The sequence below is a fragment of the Acomys russatus genome, chromosome 4 (genome assembly GCF_903995435.1).
Source record: "Acomys russatus chromosome 4, mAcoRus1.1, whole genome shotgun sequence".
Classification (NCBI taxonomy): Eukaryota; Metazoa; Chordata; class Mammalia; order Rodentia; family Muridae; genus Acomys; species Acomys russatus.
In genome coordinates, this window is record NC_067140.1 from 6793451 (window position 1) to 6809896 (window position 16446).

At 44.4% G+C, this 16446-nt stretch overlaps 1 protein-coding gene across 4 annotated transcripts in view; it reads left to right on the plus strand.

Moving 5' to 3' along the window:
• The window catches only part of Rpn2 (ribophorin II), a 108765-nt gene that overhangs the window by 77471 nt on the left and 14848 nt on the right, over positions 1–16446 (plus strand). For all 4 annotated transcript variants that reach the window (XM_051143666.1, XM_051143665.1, XM_051143668.1 and 1 more), the window contains exons 8-10: positions 2424–2542; positions 5387–5492; positions 14800–14891. In XM_051143666.1, coding sequence (XP_050999623.1) covers positions 2424–2542; positions 5387–5492; positions 14800–14891 — 317 coding nt within the window. The remainder of the gene's footprint in view (positions 1–2423; positions 2543–5386; positions 5493–14799; positions 14892–16446) is intronic.

Here is a 16446-nt window from a genome sequence, read left to right on the forward strand (position 1 = left end):
CTGTAGCTCCTAGGTAAGAGTGCTATCCGGCGTGTGCTAAGTCCTGGGTTTCATCATTGGCATCACATATAAAAAAAAGTAGTAATGGGATCCATTTTGAGGTGCCAGAACTTTCCAGATACATTGTTTTGTTTATTTATTTTAATTTGTGTGTATGGGTGTTTTGCCTGCATGTATATCCCTGTACTACTTGCAGGCCTGGGGCCTGAGGAGGCCAGAGAAAGTGTCAAATCCTCCGGGGCCTGGAGTTACAGATAGCTGTAAACTACTGTGGCCGTGGACTAGCATGTGCATGATGGCTTAGTTTTAGATCTTCTGGAAGAGGAGCTGGTGCTCCTAACCACTGAACATTCCCTCCAGCCCCCAGGTACATCGTCTTAGACAACTTTTAATTTCCACGTGATTCTGATGCTTTCAGCTTGTGGTTAAATCAAGTATAGGCGTCTTTCTCCCCGGTGCTGACTGAGTAGCCCTTGACTCGCAGTCCTCACACAGCCAGCACAAAGCAAATGAACAAATCTTGAGTACACCTACAAGTTTCATCTCAGAGCTGAGTGTGGTAGCACACGCCTTTAATGCCAGCACTCAGGCGGCAGGAGCAGGCAGATCTCTGAGTTCGATGCCAGCCTTGTCTACAGAGTGAGTTCAGAACAGCCAGGACTATTATACAGAGAAAGCTTGTCTCAAACAAACAAACAAAGCCTAATAACAACAAAAAAGGACCTTTCATCTCAAATGAAGCATTTGTGCTGGTGTTTGTGAAGCACCGATAAACCCAGATCTCTCTAAGAGTCAGCATTTTCTTTGTGTTAGTGTTGGGGTTCCGCAGTAGGCAGTTCATCTGGCCTGTAAGTTTTAATAACCTGCAAAGGTGCCCTATATTTCAAAATTGTCTGCTTCCCTCAGTACAACTCGGGTCTTCCCAACTTAAGAGCAGGCTGAAAAATAAGCACAGTAATAATTCTGTGAGTTGAGGTGGGATTCAGAGAACACAGTGGGGAAAGCAACAGCTCTGAGGCTGAATACATACATGTACATTCAGTACTGGAATGCTGAGTCCTGCGCTTACCCTTTAACTGACCACACCGCCTTTGGCAGTCCTTAACTCTCAGGTGCTCAGTTTCTTTGTCTATAAATTAGGGATTAGAGAGTTGGTGGGAAGCCTAGTATTCAGCATATACTAAATCTTTTTTTGTTTGTTTGTTTGTTTTTTCGAGACAGGGTTTCTCTGTGTAGCCTTGGCCATCCTAGACTCACTTTGAGGACCAGGCTGGCGTTGAACTCACATTGATCCGCCTGCCTCTGCCTCCCAAGTGCTGGGATTAAAGGCGTGTGCCACCACGCCCGGCAATACTAGATCTTTTTAAATGGTAGGTGCTGAGTAGGTCTAGAAAAATGGCTCATTGGGTAGAATACTTGCTATCCAATTCAGGTGTTGCTGGGCCAGCCTGGTCTACAGAGAGAGTTCAGGATAGCCAAGGCTACACAGAGAAACCCTGTCTTGAAGCCGAGTGTGATCATATGCACCAGTAACCCAAGCACCAGCAATGGGGAGCAGCTGGGGAGATGAGGCTGTCCCTGGGGCTTGCTAGCTAAAGAATGGCAAGATCTAGGTTCAGTGAGAGACCCTGTCTCAAGGCAATAATGCGTAGAGCAACAGGAGAACCAGTGTCCTTCTAAGGCTTCCAAATATATGTGCATAGGTGTCTGCACCTGCATACATGCACATGCACATACCCAGTAAATAAATCAATCCCTAGTCCTTCCCCCAAAATACATTATTACTAATAATTTTGGTTGGGTTTTTGTTTTAAGACACTATAGTAGAGTTGATAGGACCAGGGTTCAAAAACAAGAAACAATAGACTGAGTGTGGTGATACACACCTGTCACCTTAGCATTTATCAGGCTCAGGAAGGAGTATCCACGCTCCAGGGCAGCCTGGGTTCCATGGCAAGACGCTCTGTTAAATAAGAAGAGGAGAGAGAGCTGTAAAAGCTAGTGAGATGGCCTAGGATCTTAGGATGCTCACGCCGGAGAATCCCAAGTTCAAAGCTTTCCTGCACCATGGAGTGATGTTTCAGGACCAACTTAGAGTCTGGGGATATATATAGCTCAGTGATAGAGCTCCTGCCTAGCACATATGAGGCCCTGTGCCATGAAAATAAATAATTGGAGCCAGCACACATGCATGCTTACACACATTTTCTAGTTTCCTCATCCCCAGCTGTAGCATTCAATAATATTTCCTGTTCTCATATTTGGTCTCTGGTAGGCAGCGGAGCAAAATCGATGCACATTCCTGAAGACGGGCTTGTTCTCCAGAGCTGGTTTCCTGTAGATAAAGTGCCCCAGAGACCAAATTCCCACTCTCTTGGCCTTTGTTCTATTCATTTGTGGTTTGTTATGTTTTGACTTTGTAGTTGCAAGTCAGCAATGTGTTGTCTCAGCCTCTGGCTCAAGCTGCAGTCAAGCTGGAGCATGCTAAGTCCGTGGCTTCCAGAGCCACCGTCCTGCAGAAGATGCCCTTCTCACTTTCAGGGTAAGTCTGGGACGTGAGGTCTGTGCAGAGCACAAGCTTTGTGCTTTGGAGAGTTAATTCTGTACCAGTGTGACAGAGTCACAGGGGTAAACACCCAGGTCATAAAACCTCATTTGCCTAGTGTAAATCCTAAAAGGAGAGTATCTGAAACTAGGCCATTTTGCCCTTGCTCATTCTGTATCTAATTTATTTTTTTATTTTTATTTTTAAAAAAAAATTTTTTTTATTAATTTCTTCTTGTTACATCTCAATGTTTATCCCATCCCTTGTATCCTCCCATTCTTCCCTCCCTCCCATTTTCCCATTATTCCCCTCCCCTGTGACTGTTCCTGAGGGGGATTTCCTCCTCCTGTATATGCTCATAGGATATCAAGTCTCTTCTTGGTAGCCTTCTATCCTTCCTCTGAGTGCCACCAGGTCTCCCCCTCCAGGGGACATGGTCAAATGTGAGGCACCAGAGTACGTGAGAAAGTCATATCCCACTCTTCACTCAACTGTGGAGAATGTTCTGACCATTGGCTAGATCTGGGTAGGGGTTTAAAGTTTACCGCCTGTATTGTCCTCTGCTGGTGCCTTAGTTTGAGCGGGACCCCTGGGCCCAAATCTGCCTATCATAACGTTCTACTTGTAGGTTTCTAGGACCCTCTGGATCCTTCTACTTTGCTATTCTCCCATGCTTCTCTCATTTAGAGTCCCAATAGGATGTCTGTATCTAATTTAAAATTTAATATATTTTTTAACATTTTATTGATTCTTTGTGAATTTCACATCACGCACCCCAATCCCATTCATCTCCCTGTCCCTCTACATCCACCCTCCGCCCTTGCAACCTTCCCCTAAAAGAAAACAAACAAACAAAAAAAAAAAAAAATCTCACTATGGAAGCTGTGTTGTCAGAAGGTGTTCCCTTTTGGCCAAACAGCTTTTCTTGCAACTGTTTACTGCACTGATTGGTCAGCTTTGAGGCCTCTGGCTTCAGCTACACTCTCAGTATGGATCTTACTGGGATTCCCCTTGGATATCCCATTGTTGCCCTGAGTTGAGGAGATGTTGCAGCTTTGGTTCTGGAGGACCTGCCTGTTCATGAGCTCCAGCAGTCATAGTTGGGGTAGATGTTGGGGTGTAGGCCAACTCAGAGCCCTGGAGCTGGGTCTGGGTGGTAGCTGAGTGGGTCAGCCTGCCAGCTCTCCCATGCTCATGTCATGGGGGCCAGCTCTTGTACTGCCCAGGTGAGGGGCTGGGCCAGCTCTCCTACTCTCACACCTTTGCTGCCCAGGTAAGGGGTAGAGCCAACGCTCTTGAGTGCTGCAGCAGGGTTGGGTGGGGGGCCATCTCTGCACAGCGCTCAGATACCAACCTGGCCCCAGGTTTGCAGCCCTGACCAGGGACTGGTCTGTGTGGCCTTTTGTGGTAACAGACCTCAGCTACTGCAGGACCATGGACTCAGATATGGCCCTCGGTGACAGCACAGGGCAGGACCCACCATGGCCTCAAGTGGTGTTGCAGACTACTCACATCAGCCTACTTCTCACTGCTCTCCAGTTCCTCCTCTTTTCATTGTGCACACATCCTTCTGCTTCTCTTTCTCTTCTATCTCTCCACCACTTACTTGCTTATCTTAGTGGTGCCTGGAGCCTCTGGGTGTCTGGGGTCACTAAGGCATGCTCTGCCCACCCGGGCCGCATGGCACCAAGCGGGGTCATCTCCAAATTTAATAGTGTTTTTGTCTGATATATGAGCACTGCATTTTAGAGATTTATATCAGAAGATAGAAACCATCCAGAATTCTACTACCCAGAGATAACGTCTAACCAAGTTTTATGGTGCTTTTTGTCAGTGAATATAAGTGCATTTTATTATTCTGTGTATATGTGTACTGCATGTGTGCTTGGTACCCACAGAGGTCCTAAGAGGGCAATCAGATCACCTACAACTGGAGTAATAGATGGTTGTGAAGCACCATGTGGGTGATGGGCCCTCAGCAAGAGCAGCAAGTGCGTTTAGCCACGTCCTCTCTAGCCCTGTAGGTGCATTTTCAAAATGAATTAGATCTGTAGCAGTGAGTCATAAAAGAATTGCCCCATGGGATTAAATATTTGTCTCCAATAGTTTAAAATACTATTCTTGGTATGTAAATTTCTAAAAAGTTGAGGCTTGGTTTCCATATAAAGCTTTATTTAGTATCAATGAGTTACTGCCATATGGAGGTTGGAATTTTGGAGAGAACGTATTTTTTTTCTACAGTGGTAAAAGTTTCCCTGCTAGACATCAAATGACCAGGTGACTTGTCTCTAGGGGAGATGGTGTGGTGCGACAGTAAAAGTCATTGGAATCTTTCTGCACTATTATAGGGGCCTTTACCTTTTTTCTGTTTAAAATAGAGGGCTACTCATTTGTAAAATAAAAGTAACAAGATTTTTGGAAAATTAAAAAACATAGAATATCAAAAAATTATACATGCCTCAACTCCTCGATACCAACACCTTTGGGCATTTGGGGCTATTTCCTCGAGTGGTTTTGTTGATGAGCATAGTGGAGCTGAGGCTCGGTGGCAGAGTGTGTGCAGCAGCCCTGGGCCCTGGGATCCCACAGTGTATTACGTTACAGGAAGCCACTGCAGGGCTGGCCTTTGAGGACCTGAGGGAAGCAAAGAACACTGTGTGCATCCTGGGTGGTTTATGTTTTCCATACTGATGTGTGGCTGAGCTGGAGGCAGCTGAATGGTACAGAGGCAACAAGGAATGGAATGGCCCTGGACTGTGGCAAAGAGATAACTTGGTAGCCAATGTGATATATTCCGGCCTTCCCTGGAGTTCTCGCTAACCTTGCCGTCTTTCTCAACAGGGATGTTTTCGAGCTAAACTTCAAGAATGCTAAACTTTCCAGTGGGTACTATGACTTCTCTGTCAGAGTCGAAGGTGACAGCCGCTACATAGCAAACATTGTAGAGGTAGGTGCTTTTCTTGTCATCCTCTTGCTCCATTAATATACCTAACATGATGAAGGCACAAAGCCTTAGCTCGCCAGGCGTGGTGGCGCACACCTTTAATCCCAGCACTCGGGAGGCAGAGGCAGGTGGATCTCTGTGAGTTCAAGGCCAGCCTGGTCTACAAAGTGAGTCCAGGACAGCCAAGGCTACACAGAGAGACCCTGTCTCCAAAAAACAAAAACAAAAACAAAAAAAAGCAAAGCCTTAGCTCTCTGATACATTGCCTTCTTTTGTGCCCAGGATAAAGTGGCCCCAGCCTCTGCCTCCTTTGTTCTTGGATTCTAAGCAAGGGCTGCATTCTGTTTAGATTTTTTACTCTTTCATTTCATCTATATATATTTATTGGAATTTTACTTTAAGAAAAACAAACTGCCCTTTCTCCTTCATTTATTTTTACAGTATAGTTTATATAATGAGCTTGACTTGACCATATGTTATGATCTTACAGCCACTTATTTTGATCTTCCCATCATCCTAATTTTGCCTTTGAAGATATCTTCAGCTAGACATCTTTGACATTCTCTTTAAATAAAAAGAATAAGACAGCTAGAAGGTTTGACCTTTTCAAAAGCAGGACCTACTTACCGGGGTAGAGACTTGTTTTGAAGTTTGGCAGAAAGGAAGATGTTTCCTGAAGCTCCACTCATGGCCTCATGTCTGACCTTTTGGGCACCGACAACTGATGTGATCCACTTACTAGAGCGTAGTTTGGGGGAAAATTAATTTATTGTGTATCTTGAGCCTTTAAATCCCAGATTATTTTTATCATAGTTTCCTTTAAGTGACCTTACTTGCAGCATAATACATTGCAGGGAAAACTTACTTTTCTTGCAGCCTCGTTTTTCTCCTTCTGGTTGTTAAAAATGGCTTTTTAGAGACATTGCTAGGCTCACACTTCAGACTCTTTCCCTTCCTCCGCTTTCATTTCTGCTCATTCTCCAACTCCTGCACATCCCACACTAATGCCTTTCGAGAGTCCTTTGTTGTATTAGATGCTGCAGTGGCTCTGCCCTCTCTCCAGCGTTGGTACCCTGTGATGTGTAGTGGGAAGTGTTGCCTTGTTGGGATCTTCCTCTAGTTTGTTGTGAAGTTGAGTGCTGTTCTTGTGGTTACTGGGCAGCCAGCTTCCCTTCCTAGGGATCGTTTGTCTGTTGCTGCTTGGTTGTTAGCCTTCTCCTCACTGCCTTTCAGGAGCAGCGTGTGTTCTAGACACTGAGCCTTAGGTGTAGACTTTAGGTTTCTTCTCAGGGTTATTTTATGGCCTTTTGATTTATACATATTTTAAGGCTTTTTTCTGGGTTGTGGGTGTGGTATTTCTTTTTGTTTTCTTTTCTTTTTTGAAGTGTATGTTTGTTGCAGGCATATCTACATACTGTGTGCAGGTATGCTCACATGTATGTATAAAGTATAGAGACCAGGCCCACATTAGGTGTGTTTCTCTGTTCTCTAAGAGAGGGTCTCTCCCCGAGTCTGGAGCTTGCCATTTTAGCTTGGCTGGCCGGCTGGTATCCATTGAATTTCCCAGGGTGCTCTTGCATAAGAACGGGCGTGCACGTGTGCACACGCGCGCGCGCGCGCACACACACACACAGTGCTGGTATTACAGCTGTGTACCTCTCTGCCAGGCTTTTATATAGGAGCTGTGACTAAACTCGGGTCATCATGCTTGCTGGGCGGAGGCGTTGCCCAGCCCTGCTCTTTTTGTGTTTGTGAAGTCTGAAGGCTGGCGAAACGGGAGAGGGATAGAGAGAAGCACTTCCCACAAGTTGTCCTGTGGCCTCCACATGTGTTGTGGCATGCACACCCATACTCATACACGTACAAATAAATAACAGACTTTTTAAAAAAAAGAAGAATTCATATAGTGCCTGGGGAGGGGCTGGCGGGGAGAGCCCTCTAATGTTTTCTTCCACCAGTTTTCAGAGCATTTTTCTCAGGATAGCTCCAGTACACGTGAATTTGGTCTTGTTCTAGTTTTTAATATCCTCTTGATTGCATGCAGCACACTATGCCACCATTGTTTCTAATGGCTACTTTCTCTTTGGATTAGGAATTTCTTGTTGGTAGAAGCCACATCTAGATCAGTGAATGGTTAGTTTCTATTGTAGACCACTTAGAGAAAGAAAACAGAGTCTTTTTCCACATTCTAGGGTGCTTAGAACAGGAAGCAGTGTGGTAATCTCCAGAGGGGGTCTGGGCCTTAGCAGTGCTCTTGCTCACGCCCTCCCCTCTCTTTCTGTGACTTTATTGAGACATAACTTCTAATCCCATGAATTGACTCATGGGAATTATGTAGTCAGGTATTTGCAGTGCTTAGAGTTGTATAGCTGCAACCATCGCTGCTGTCTATTCTAGAATACTTTCCTCATGCTCATAGGCAGGCTTTCATCTATTAGCAGCCACTCTCCTGTCTCTCCTGCTCCCAGCCCCAGCATCTACAAATCTATTTTCTCTGTGCTTTGCCTCTGCAGGATGCTCATATGATTGGAGGTCACACAATATGTTAACTTCTCCCTCTGCATTTTTTCTCACTAGTACAGTGTTTTTAGAACTAGCCGTGTTGTAAGTATTTTATTCATTTCTGAGGCTGACTAATAAACATGTTGTTTACTTATATTTGATACTTGCACTTACAGTGTATGTGTGTGTGTTTTAGATTTTTATGTATATGAGTTTATGCCTGCATGTATCTAAATGCACCAAGTGTGTCTGGTGCCCACAAAGGCCAGAAGAAGGCATTTGATCCCCAGAACCTGGAGCTAGGGGTGGCTGTCTGGGCCATGTGGGTTCTAGTAATCTAACCCATGTCCTCTGCTGAGCCTGCTCTCCAGCCCCCATCCCCATAGACCTCTTCTTTCCATATGTTTCTGTCTTTAATGTTTGACTTAGAAGAGTTCTTTATGTGTTCTTGGCTATATATATATTTTTTTTTCAGATACATGATTTACAGACATTTTCTCCCTGTCTTTTAAGTTGTCTTCAAATTTTCTTGATAACTATCTTCTTTTATTTGTTTTGATTTTTTTTGGTTTTTCGAGACAATGTTTCTCTGTATAACAGCTCTGGCTGTCCTGAAACTCCCTCTGTAGTCCAGGCTGGCCTTGAACTCACGGAGATCCACCTGCCTCTGCCTCCCAAGTGCTGGGATTAAAGACATGAGCCACCACCGCCCAGCGATTACTATCTTCTTAAACACAAAAGATTTTATTTAATTTATTTATCTATGTTGGTTTTTTTGTTACTTGTGGTTTAGGTATTATATATGAAACCATTTTCTAAACCAAAACCTTAGAGATGCTTTTTAATAAGAATTTTGTAGTTTCCAAAGCTCTTTTTTTTTTTTTTTAATATTTTATTTAATTTTAATTAATGTCCGTTGGTGTGGGAGTGTCAGATCTTGGAGTTACAGACAGTTGTGAGCTGCCATGTGGGTGCTGGGAATTGAACCCGGGTCCTTTGGAAGAGCAGGCAGTGCTCTTAACCACTGAGCCATCTCTACAGCCCCCCAAAGCTCTTAAACTGAGGTCTCTGATCTGTTTTGAGATGGTTTAGGTATGTCTAACCTTTGTCCTTTGGACACGGACACAGAGTTGTCCTAGTACCATTTGTGGCATACTATTCTTTGTTCACTGAATTTTCTTGACATTGTCAAACTTGATTGGCCATAAATATAAGGGTTAATTTTTATACTCAAAATTCAGTCCCATTAAGCTTATTTTGTCTATATGCCATACTACCCTGTGAGTTATTTAACACTTGGCTTCTTGTAATGTCAAGTCTACTGTTTGTCAAAGTGTTTTGTAGTTGTTGGAAAAACCAAGCACAAAATAGAATTGTCTAAAAGCTGTACACGCAAGGACCGTCAGCCCTCCTGAGGCCATTTATTGTCCTGCCCCTTCCCAGGATGGAGTAAGCAGGAAAAACATTTCTCTCCCACTTTATCACGTGTATGTCCATTTGTATGTGTGAGTGTGCATGTGCTCTGATTTTTGCTCTGTGTGCAGCTTTACTATGTAATTTCAGTAATGGTCACATTAGGAGCCTCAGAGCAGGTCAATAAGTCCTGTTTCCTCCCCCTTAGAGATGCCAGCATTGGTGAGCGTGCGTTAGTAGTGGCTCGTGTGGACGCTTGTAATAGCACCATTGACACTGGGCTGGTTGTGTGGGAAGCATGGGTGTTGGAAGCTTTCATCAGCATTAATTGCCCCTAATGCACCATCATTTTTAACGGTAATAAGCCAAACATGGGAGTTATTACTCTAGCAGAAAGGCCACATTTCCTGATGTTAAACATTCTGGGGAGCTCAAGCGGAGAAAGGAATGGTATGCTCCTGTGTGAGGCAGGCCTGGCTGCATTACGGTGGGCACATAGCCTTTCCTACTTGAGACTAGCCCCACAGCTTTGGTTTGAAGGAAGAGCTAACCAAGTGGGACCCTACACCAGACTCTTAACAGGCCTGAGAAAGCCATGGCTTTATTGCGTAGTTTGCTGAAAAAGAGTGGCGTAGAAATACTTTTCTTTTGAGTGTTTCCAGAGCTCCATTTGTTGTGAGACTTTAGGCGCAAAGGGCTGTTTTGAACCATTCTCATTTGCTAGCAACCCCACAGTGTTTCTGTGTCATTTGGCAGCCTTCCAGCAAACCAAAGTTATTCAGGTTCAGTACAGTGTGCCCTGGTGTGCATCCCAGTGTCTGTATAGTCTAGGAATGCTCATGGTGGCTGCTTCAGCACAAGCACTGAGTGAAGTCTGGACGAGCAGACTTTGATGGCTTCCTTATTGCTGTGTTTAGGATGCTCTGTGGGGCCTTGGTCAGTCCTTAAACATCTATTTGTCTGTCTCCATCTGCTGAGAGAGAAAATGGTTATCTTGAATATTTACTCTGACGGTTTCATATTTGTATATAACTCGTTCTCGTTACACTTGCCCTCATCTGCTCTTACTCCCTTCCCACCGTCTTGTCTTTTTGTTGTTTCTGTTTTTGCTTGTTTTAAGAGAGAGAAACAACACAAAAGTGGATGGGTACAGAGGCAGAAGAGGAGCCAGAAGGAATTGGGAAAGGGGGAAGAATATCAGAATTTTGATAGTTTTTTTATTTCAAACTTAAAAACAATGAATTATATGCTAGGTGATGGCGGCATACATCTTTAGTCCCAGCACTCTGGAGGCAGAGGCAAGGTGGAACTTGAGTTCAAAGTTAACCTGGTCTACAGAGCAAGTTCCAGAACAGCCAAGGATGCACAGAGAAACCCCATCATGAAAAAACAAAACAATAACAAAAGACTGTATATGTCCTGCATTGTCCATATTATCCTAGAGGTTTTTTTTGTTTTTGTTTTTGTTTTTTAAAGATTTATTTATTATGCATACAGTGCTGCTCTGTCTGCATGTACATCTGCAGGCCAGAATAGGACATCAGATCATATTGTAGGTGGTTGTGAGTCACAATGTGGTTGCTGGGAATTGAACTCAGGACCTTTGGAAGAGCAGTCAGTGCTCTTAACCTCTGAGCCATCTCTCCAGCCCATTATCCTAGAGTTTTAAAAACAAGAATTAAATATACATGTGGGTGTGTGTTTTTTTCCAAAGTACAGAAAAATTATAATAATGAGTCTTGAAGTTTATCATTAATAGTTTCTTGGGTGCTAAGAAAAATTAAAAGATGAGGCTAGAGAGATGGCTCAGTGATTTAAGAGCACCTGCTGCTCTTCCAGAAGACCTGAGTTCAGTTCCCAGCACCCACATGAAACAGCTCACAAGCACCTGTAACTCCAGCTCCTGGGGCTCTGACTCCCCTGTCCTCCAGGGCGTCTGTACGCATGTGTACATACTCAGACACATGCACATGGTATAAAGTAACAAAAATAATTCTCTCTCTTTTTTTTTTTAAGTAATAGTTGGGGAAAACCTAAATGTGTTCTTTCTATGGGCCTTTCAGGGACCATGTGATAAAGTTATGTCTTTGTTTTTATTGCAAGTAGAGGCTTCCAGCTCTCCTCTTGGGAGTCTGTTGGAAGCCATACCATTCCTCATGCTCCAGCACTTCTGGCAGTTCTCTGTGCTACACAGACTCAGCAGCAGCCTGTGATGTGAAAAAGAGCTCTGCTACTGGCTAGTTGTGCAGTTGGGGGATGGTGACAGGTCCTCTCTGTCCATACACTTTAGCCTCTTAATTGCTCCATAGTAATTCATAATATGCATGTACCATTATTTATTTAGTCTCCTATTTATGAGCACTTATGATGTTAAAGTAATGATGATTTTTCATGATCATATTTACAAATTAAATGAGTGCTTAAGAGAAAGATTCACAAAACTGAAGAAGGAACTATCTACCTAATGTGACTGATAATTGCACAACAGTTAACTTAAAGATAGACTATTTTTATAGCAAGGACTATAACTAATTTCTTCTCCCAAAATTGGAGGACTGCCTGAGTCCTCCAAACCTGCTTAGCCTTCCTGCCATAGGATGTTTCCCACGCTTGCTTTGTACTTCAGCTTTCAAAGTATTTTGTGTATTCCTCTATTGAATTCCTGGAGCCAGCAAGCTGGTCAAGGCAGTATGTGCAGCCATCTCTGCATATTCCTGCACCTAAGCATTCCACATAGTTGGGAGAAGTTGGGGAAAACAGTCTAGGCATTTGTGTTGCTCATATCTCTTGGGCAGCTTCTTTGCCTGAGCCTTCTAATTGCTTGTTGTCTGGTAGAGGCACCAAGAACCTCTGTGGATCTGACTGCGTATAGGAAAGCCTGCTCTGATTCTGACCCTGCCCTGTGAGTAGTAAAGGAGGGCGGGACTAGTTCTCCCATGGCTTGTGTGTTCCAGTTGATGGCCTGCATCTCCTTCCCCTGGTGTCACAACCACCCAGTTGCCTATCTCACTGCCAGGCAGTGATGCCAGATGGAATTCTGCCCGTGAGTAGCTGTGTGACCACAAGAAGAGAGAATGCCTGACAGCTTCTGATCAGAAATCTTACACATTCTTAAGCAAAACAGAAAGCTATTCAGCCAGATAATTGAGGCTGCTGTCGCAAAACAGTTTTATTGAAGCAGGAGAGAAGACTGCTAAGAGAAGGGTTGGTTACCTTAACCTTTCCTTGTTTGACCTTGGTTTGAGCTATCATACCTTGATTTGGCACCTTGGGAGATGCCGAGCCTCTCCTTTCACTATTTGTGAAGGGCACTCTCTGTCCATGATCCTGACACTTAGACGAAGCAAATGGGTTTGCCGAGGATTCTCTGTGTTACTCTCAAGCCTGTCCTGTTTGGAAGGCTCACAGTGCGTTTGCACGTAATCGTGCCTTGGGTTTCCATAATTTACACAAACTTCAATTTTTAACTGGAAAATCTCCAATGAATAGACGATTTAACATGTTTTCTGTCTCTTTTGGATATTTACATTTATTTTTACCCAGCTTAAAATTTTTTATTTCTTGGCATTAACTAGCTCCTCTTTTGGAAATGTTTATAAAGCAAGAGCTGGGATGGTCTGGTTTGCACTTAGAACAGACTCCAGGTCTCACTGGCTTGAAATGATCCAGGTTTCTTTTTGCCTATGACAGGTGTCCTGTGAGTGGGTTGGAGGCCCTGCTTCATGGTCTCCTGACTCAGGAAGCCTGCCTCCAGGAGCAAGCCTGTGTCTGGACAGTGTCTGTGTCCGTGGTTTTTGTTTTTTTAGTGTACAGTGGTGTTTTGCCTGCATGTATATCTGTATGAGGCTCTTGGAGTTACAGACAGTTGTGAGCCGCCAAGTGAATGCTGGGAATTGAACCCAGGTCCTCTGGAAGACAGTCAGCACTCTTAACCTTTGAGCTGTCTCTCCAGCCCGTCTGTGTCCATGAATTTTAAGCCTTCACAAAGAAATAATGCAATTTACTTGTGCTCACAGTTCATTGGTGAAAGCAAATCATGTGCCTCTCTGTGATTCCAAGGGGGACAAAGGCCATAGTATGCTGAAACATACACAGTAGAGAGTGGGGACACTTGGTGAACAGTGTAGTTAGTAGGGACCGGAGGCCGACAGGGAGGAACCTTGGCCTATGGAGTGTGAGTGTCTGCGTGAGCGTGTGCATGACCTCATCAGTCTTTGATGTCCTCGTCTGAAACAGCACTGCATTTCATTCCTATTGCGCAGATGGACATGGCTTTACAAAGCCAGTGCCTTTCCAAGGGTAAATAGTGATTAACTCTTTGCTGCTGTTAGTACTTTGGCATAAATTATTCAAACATTAATTACTATGTAAGAAATAATTTGTGGGTTTTTTGTTTTGTTTTGTTTTTCGAGACAGGGTTTCTCTGTGTAGCCTTGGCTGTTCTGGACTCGCTTTGTAGACCAGGCTGGACTCATAGCGATCTGCCTGCCTCTGCCTCCCGAGTGCTGGGATTAAAGACGTGTGCCACCACGCCCGGCTATCCCATATTTGTTTTAAAGAATATATTTTAAAAGATTATTTTTTAAATCTTCCCCTCCCTCATTCGCCTTTTTAAACATATACCAAAGCCAAAGGAGTGAAGAAAGGACAAGAACCAAGGTCTTACCTGTGAGGGATGGTGAGAAATGCCATCTGGCCAGATGGGTCAGTTTCACTATGGTCTTGAAGATACTTGTTCTAGAATTCCTGCCTTTATTTACTTTTAAGAGAAGAACATTTTAAGGTAGGGTTGTAGCTCAGTTGTCAAACATGCACAAAGCCCTGGCTTCCGTCCACGTGAAACTGGATTTGGCGGCACCCCTTTCTACTGCAAGCATTGAGGAGGTAGAAGCAGAAAGATCAGAAGTATAAAGTCATCCTTGGCTACATAGTCCAAGGCTAGCCCAGGCTGTGTGAGATAATCTCAGAAAATAAGAAAAGAAAGAAAGAAAAAGAGTTTTGTTTTATAGATGTGACTTGATGGTGGTTCTTTTTTTTTTTTTTTTTTTTTGCCCCCCTAGACAGGGTTTCTCCGTGTAGCCTTGGCTGTCCTGGACTTGCTTTGTAGGCCAGACTGGCCTCAAACTCACAGTGATCTGCCTGCCTCTGCCTCCTGAATGCTGGGATTAAAGGTGTGCGCCACCACACCCAGTTTACAGTGGTGATTCTTACCTACCAATGCAGGAGGTCCTAGATTCCAACACACACAATCCAACACACAATGGGTGTGTGTCTCTTCTCCCTCTCCCTCTCCCTCTCCCTCTCTCTCTCTCTCTCTCTCTCTCTCTCTCTCTCAGGCTTTCGGTGTACTTCTCTCATACCCACCAGTTGATGGATGTCCTCTGTTTTGCTATAGCTTAGAGTCAAGATCTCTACTGAAGTTGGCATCACAAATGTCGATCTTTCCACTGTGGATAAGGATCAGAGCATTGCACCCAAAACTACCCGGTAAGTGGGGAGGATCCCCAAGCTTCAGAGCTGGAATGAACATACCTAGGCACTGTGCTCCTCCAAATGGTGTTTCTGTGATGGTAGTGACCCTACTGTCACCCCAAATTGAAGAGACTGCAGTGCCAGTGGTGTCTGCTCTAGGGACACTGGTAGGCATGTGGCAGATGTGGAGTGTTTAGTTCATGAGCCAGATGCTCCCTGGGGGTCTCAGTCTTGAGTCCGCTGTGTAATTCACACTACTTAGCTCCGAGGAAGCAGTGGGTTAATTTGTATTCTACTGCAGTCTTATCTTCAGAGTCCTGAGTTAGCTTGTGGTATGACCTCAGGGAAGCGCTTTCTGACCTTGGTGGGTCTGAGACAGTTGGAAAGCCTTAGTCCCAGCTCCATGATAGTGGCTCTCAACCTTCTAATGCTGTGACCCTGTCACACAGCTCCTTGTGCAGTAGTGACCCCAGCCATAAAGCCGTTCTCACTGCTGCTTCATAACTGTGATGTTGCTACCATTATGAATCATAAACACCTGTGGCTTCTGATGGCCTTAGGTGACCCGCAGGTTGAGAGCCACTGCTCTAAGACTATTGTTTCCCTGCCTACGTGGAAGCTCCTCCTGGTCTGAGGCACAGCTTCAGAGCCTTGGTTTCTTTGTTTGTTTTTTGTTTTCCCTCTTTTAAATCAAACTCCTAGGGAACCATTAACATTTTTTTGTAACCATTAACATTTTTAAACATAAAAATCTGGAACATTTCACAAATTTACATGTCATATTTGCACAAGATCTGATAATCTTCCCTTTATCGTGACAGCCATTAAGATTTGATCAGGATTGGCCAAACCATTTGTCAGTGTCATGAGACCCCTGTTTTCGAGGAGGAATGAGGAGGAGCCTGTCTGTGTCTTGGGTGTAGTTCAGATCCCAGCTCCGCTCTGGTGGGCTGCCTATGGAGGCAGATGAGCCCTGAAGCTTTAAGCCAAACTCAGGCCTTGTAAATATGTAGCGCTGGACTTTGTGTCCCTGACTTGCTTGTTGCTGTAGAGATAGTGGAGAGAAGAGCACAATTTGAGAATGCACTAAAATAATGTCTGGAAGAGTGATTTGCAAGATTAATTCTCTGTAGAGTTGGCCTCCATTAGTCAGTATAAACCGAGAATGTAAGACAAAGCCAGATGTGAGCTCCGTGACTGTTGGCTTGTTGATCCCTTGGCTGTCTCTCTTAAGTCCCAGGAGATGGCTATGGAGAAACAGCTTTCCTCGTCAAGTCTGACTTTTTAAAATCCAATTTCAGGGCTGAAAAATAAATTGAGACAGTCTAGGAAACAAAGCATAAAAAAGCCCAACACTCCTTTTTTGTCTGCGCCCCATCCTGTTCGTCTGCCAGCCTTGCCGCTGCTGCCGTCGACCCCACCAGGCACCTGCACCTGAGCTGGCCTGGGTCAGAGCACAAGGCGTTGACATGGGCCTGGAGGTCCACATTCTCACAGAGCACTTCCCCAGACCCTGATTAAAGTTTCTCGGTGCTTTTCTCAGTCCTGGCCTGTGGCTGAGATTGTCACT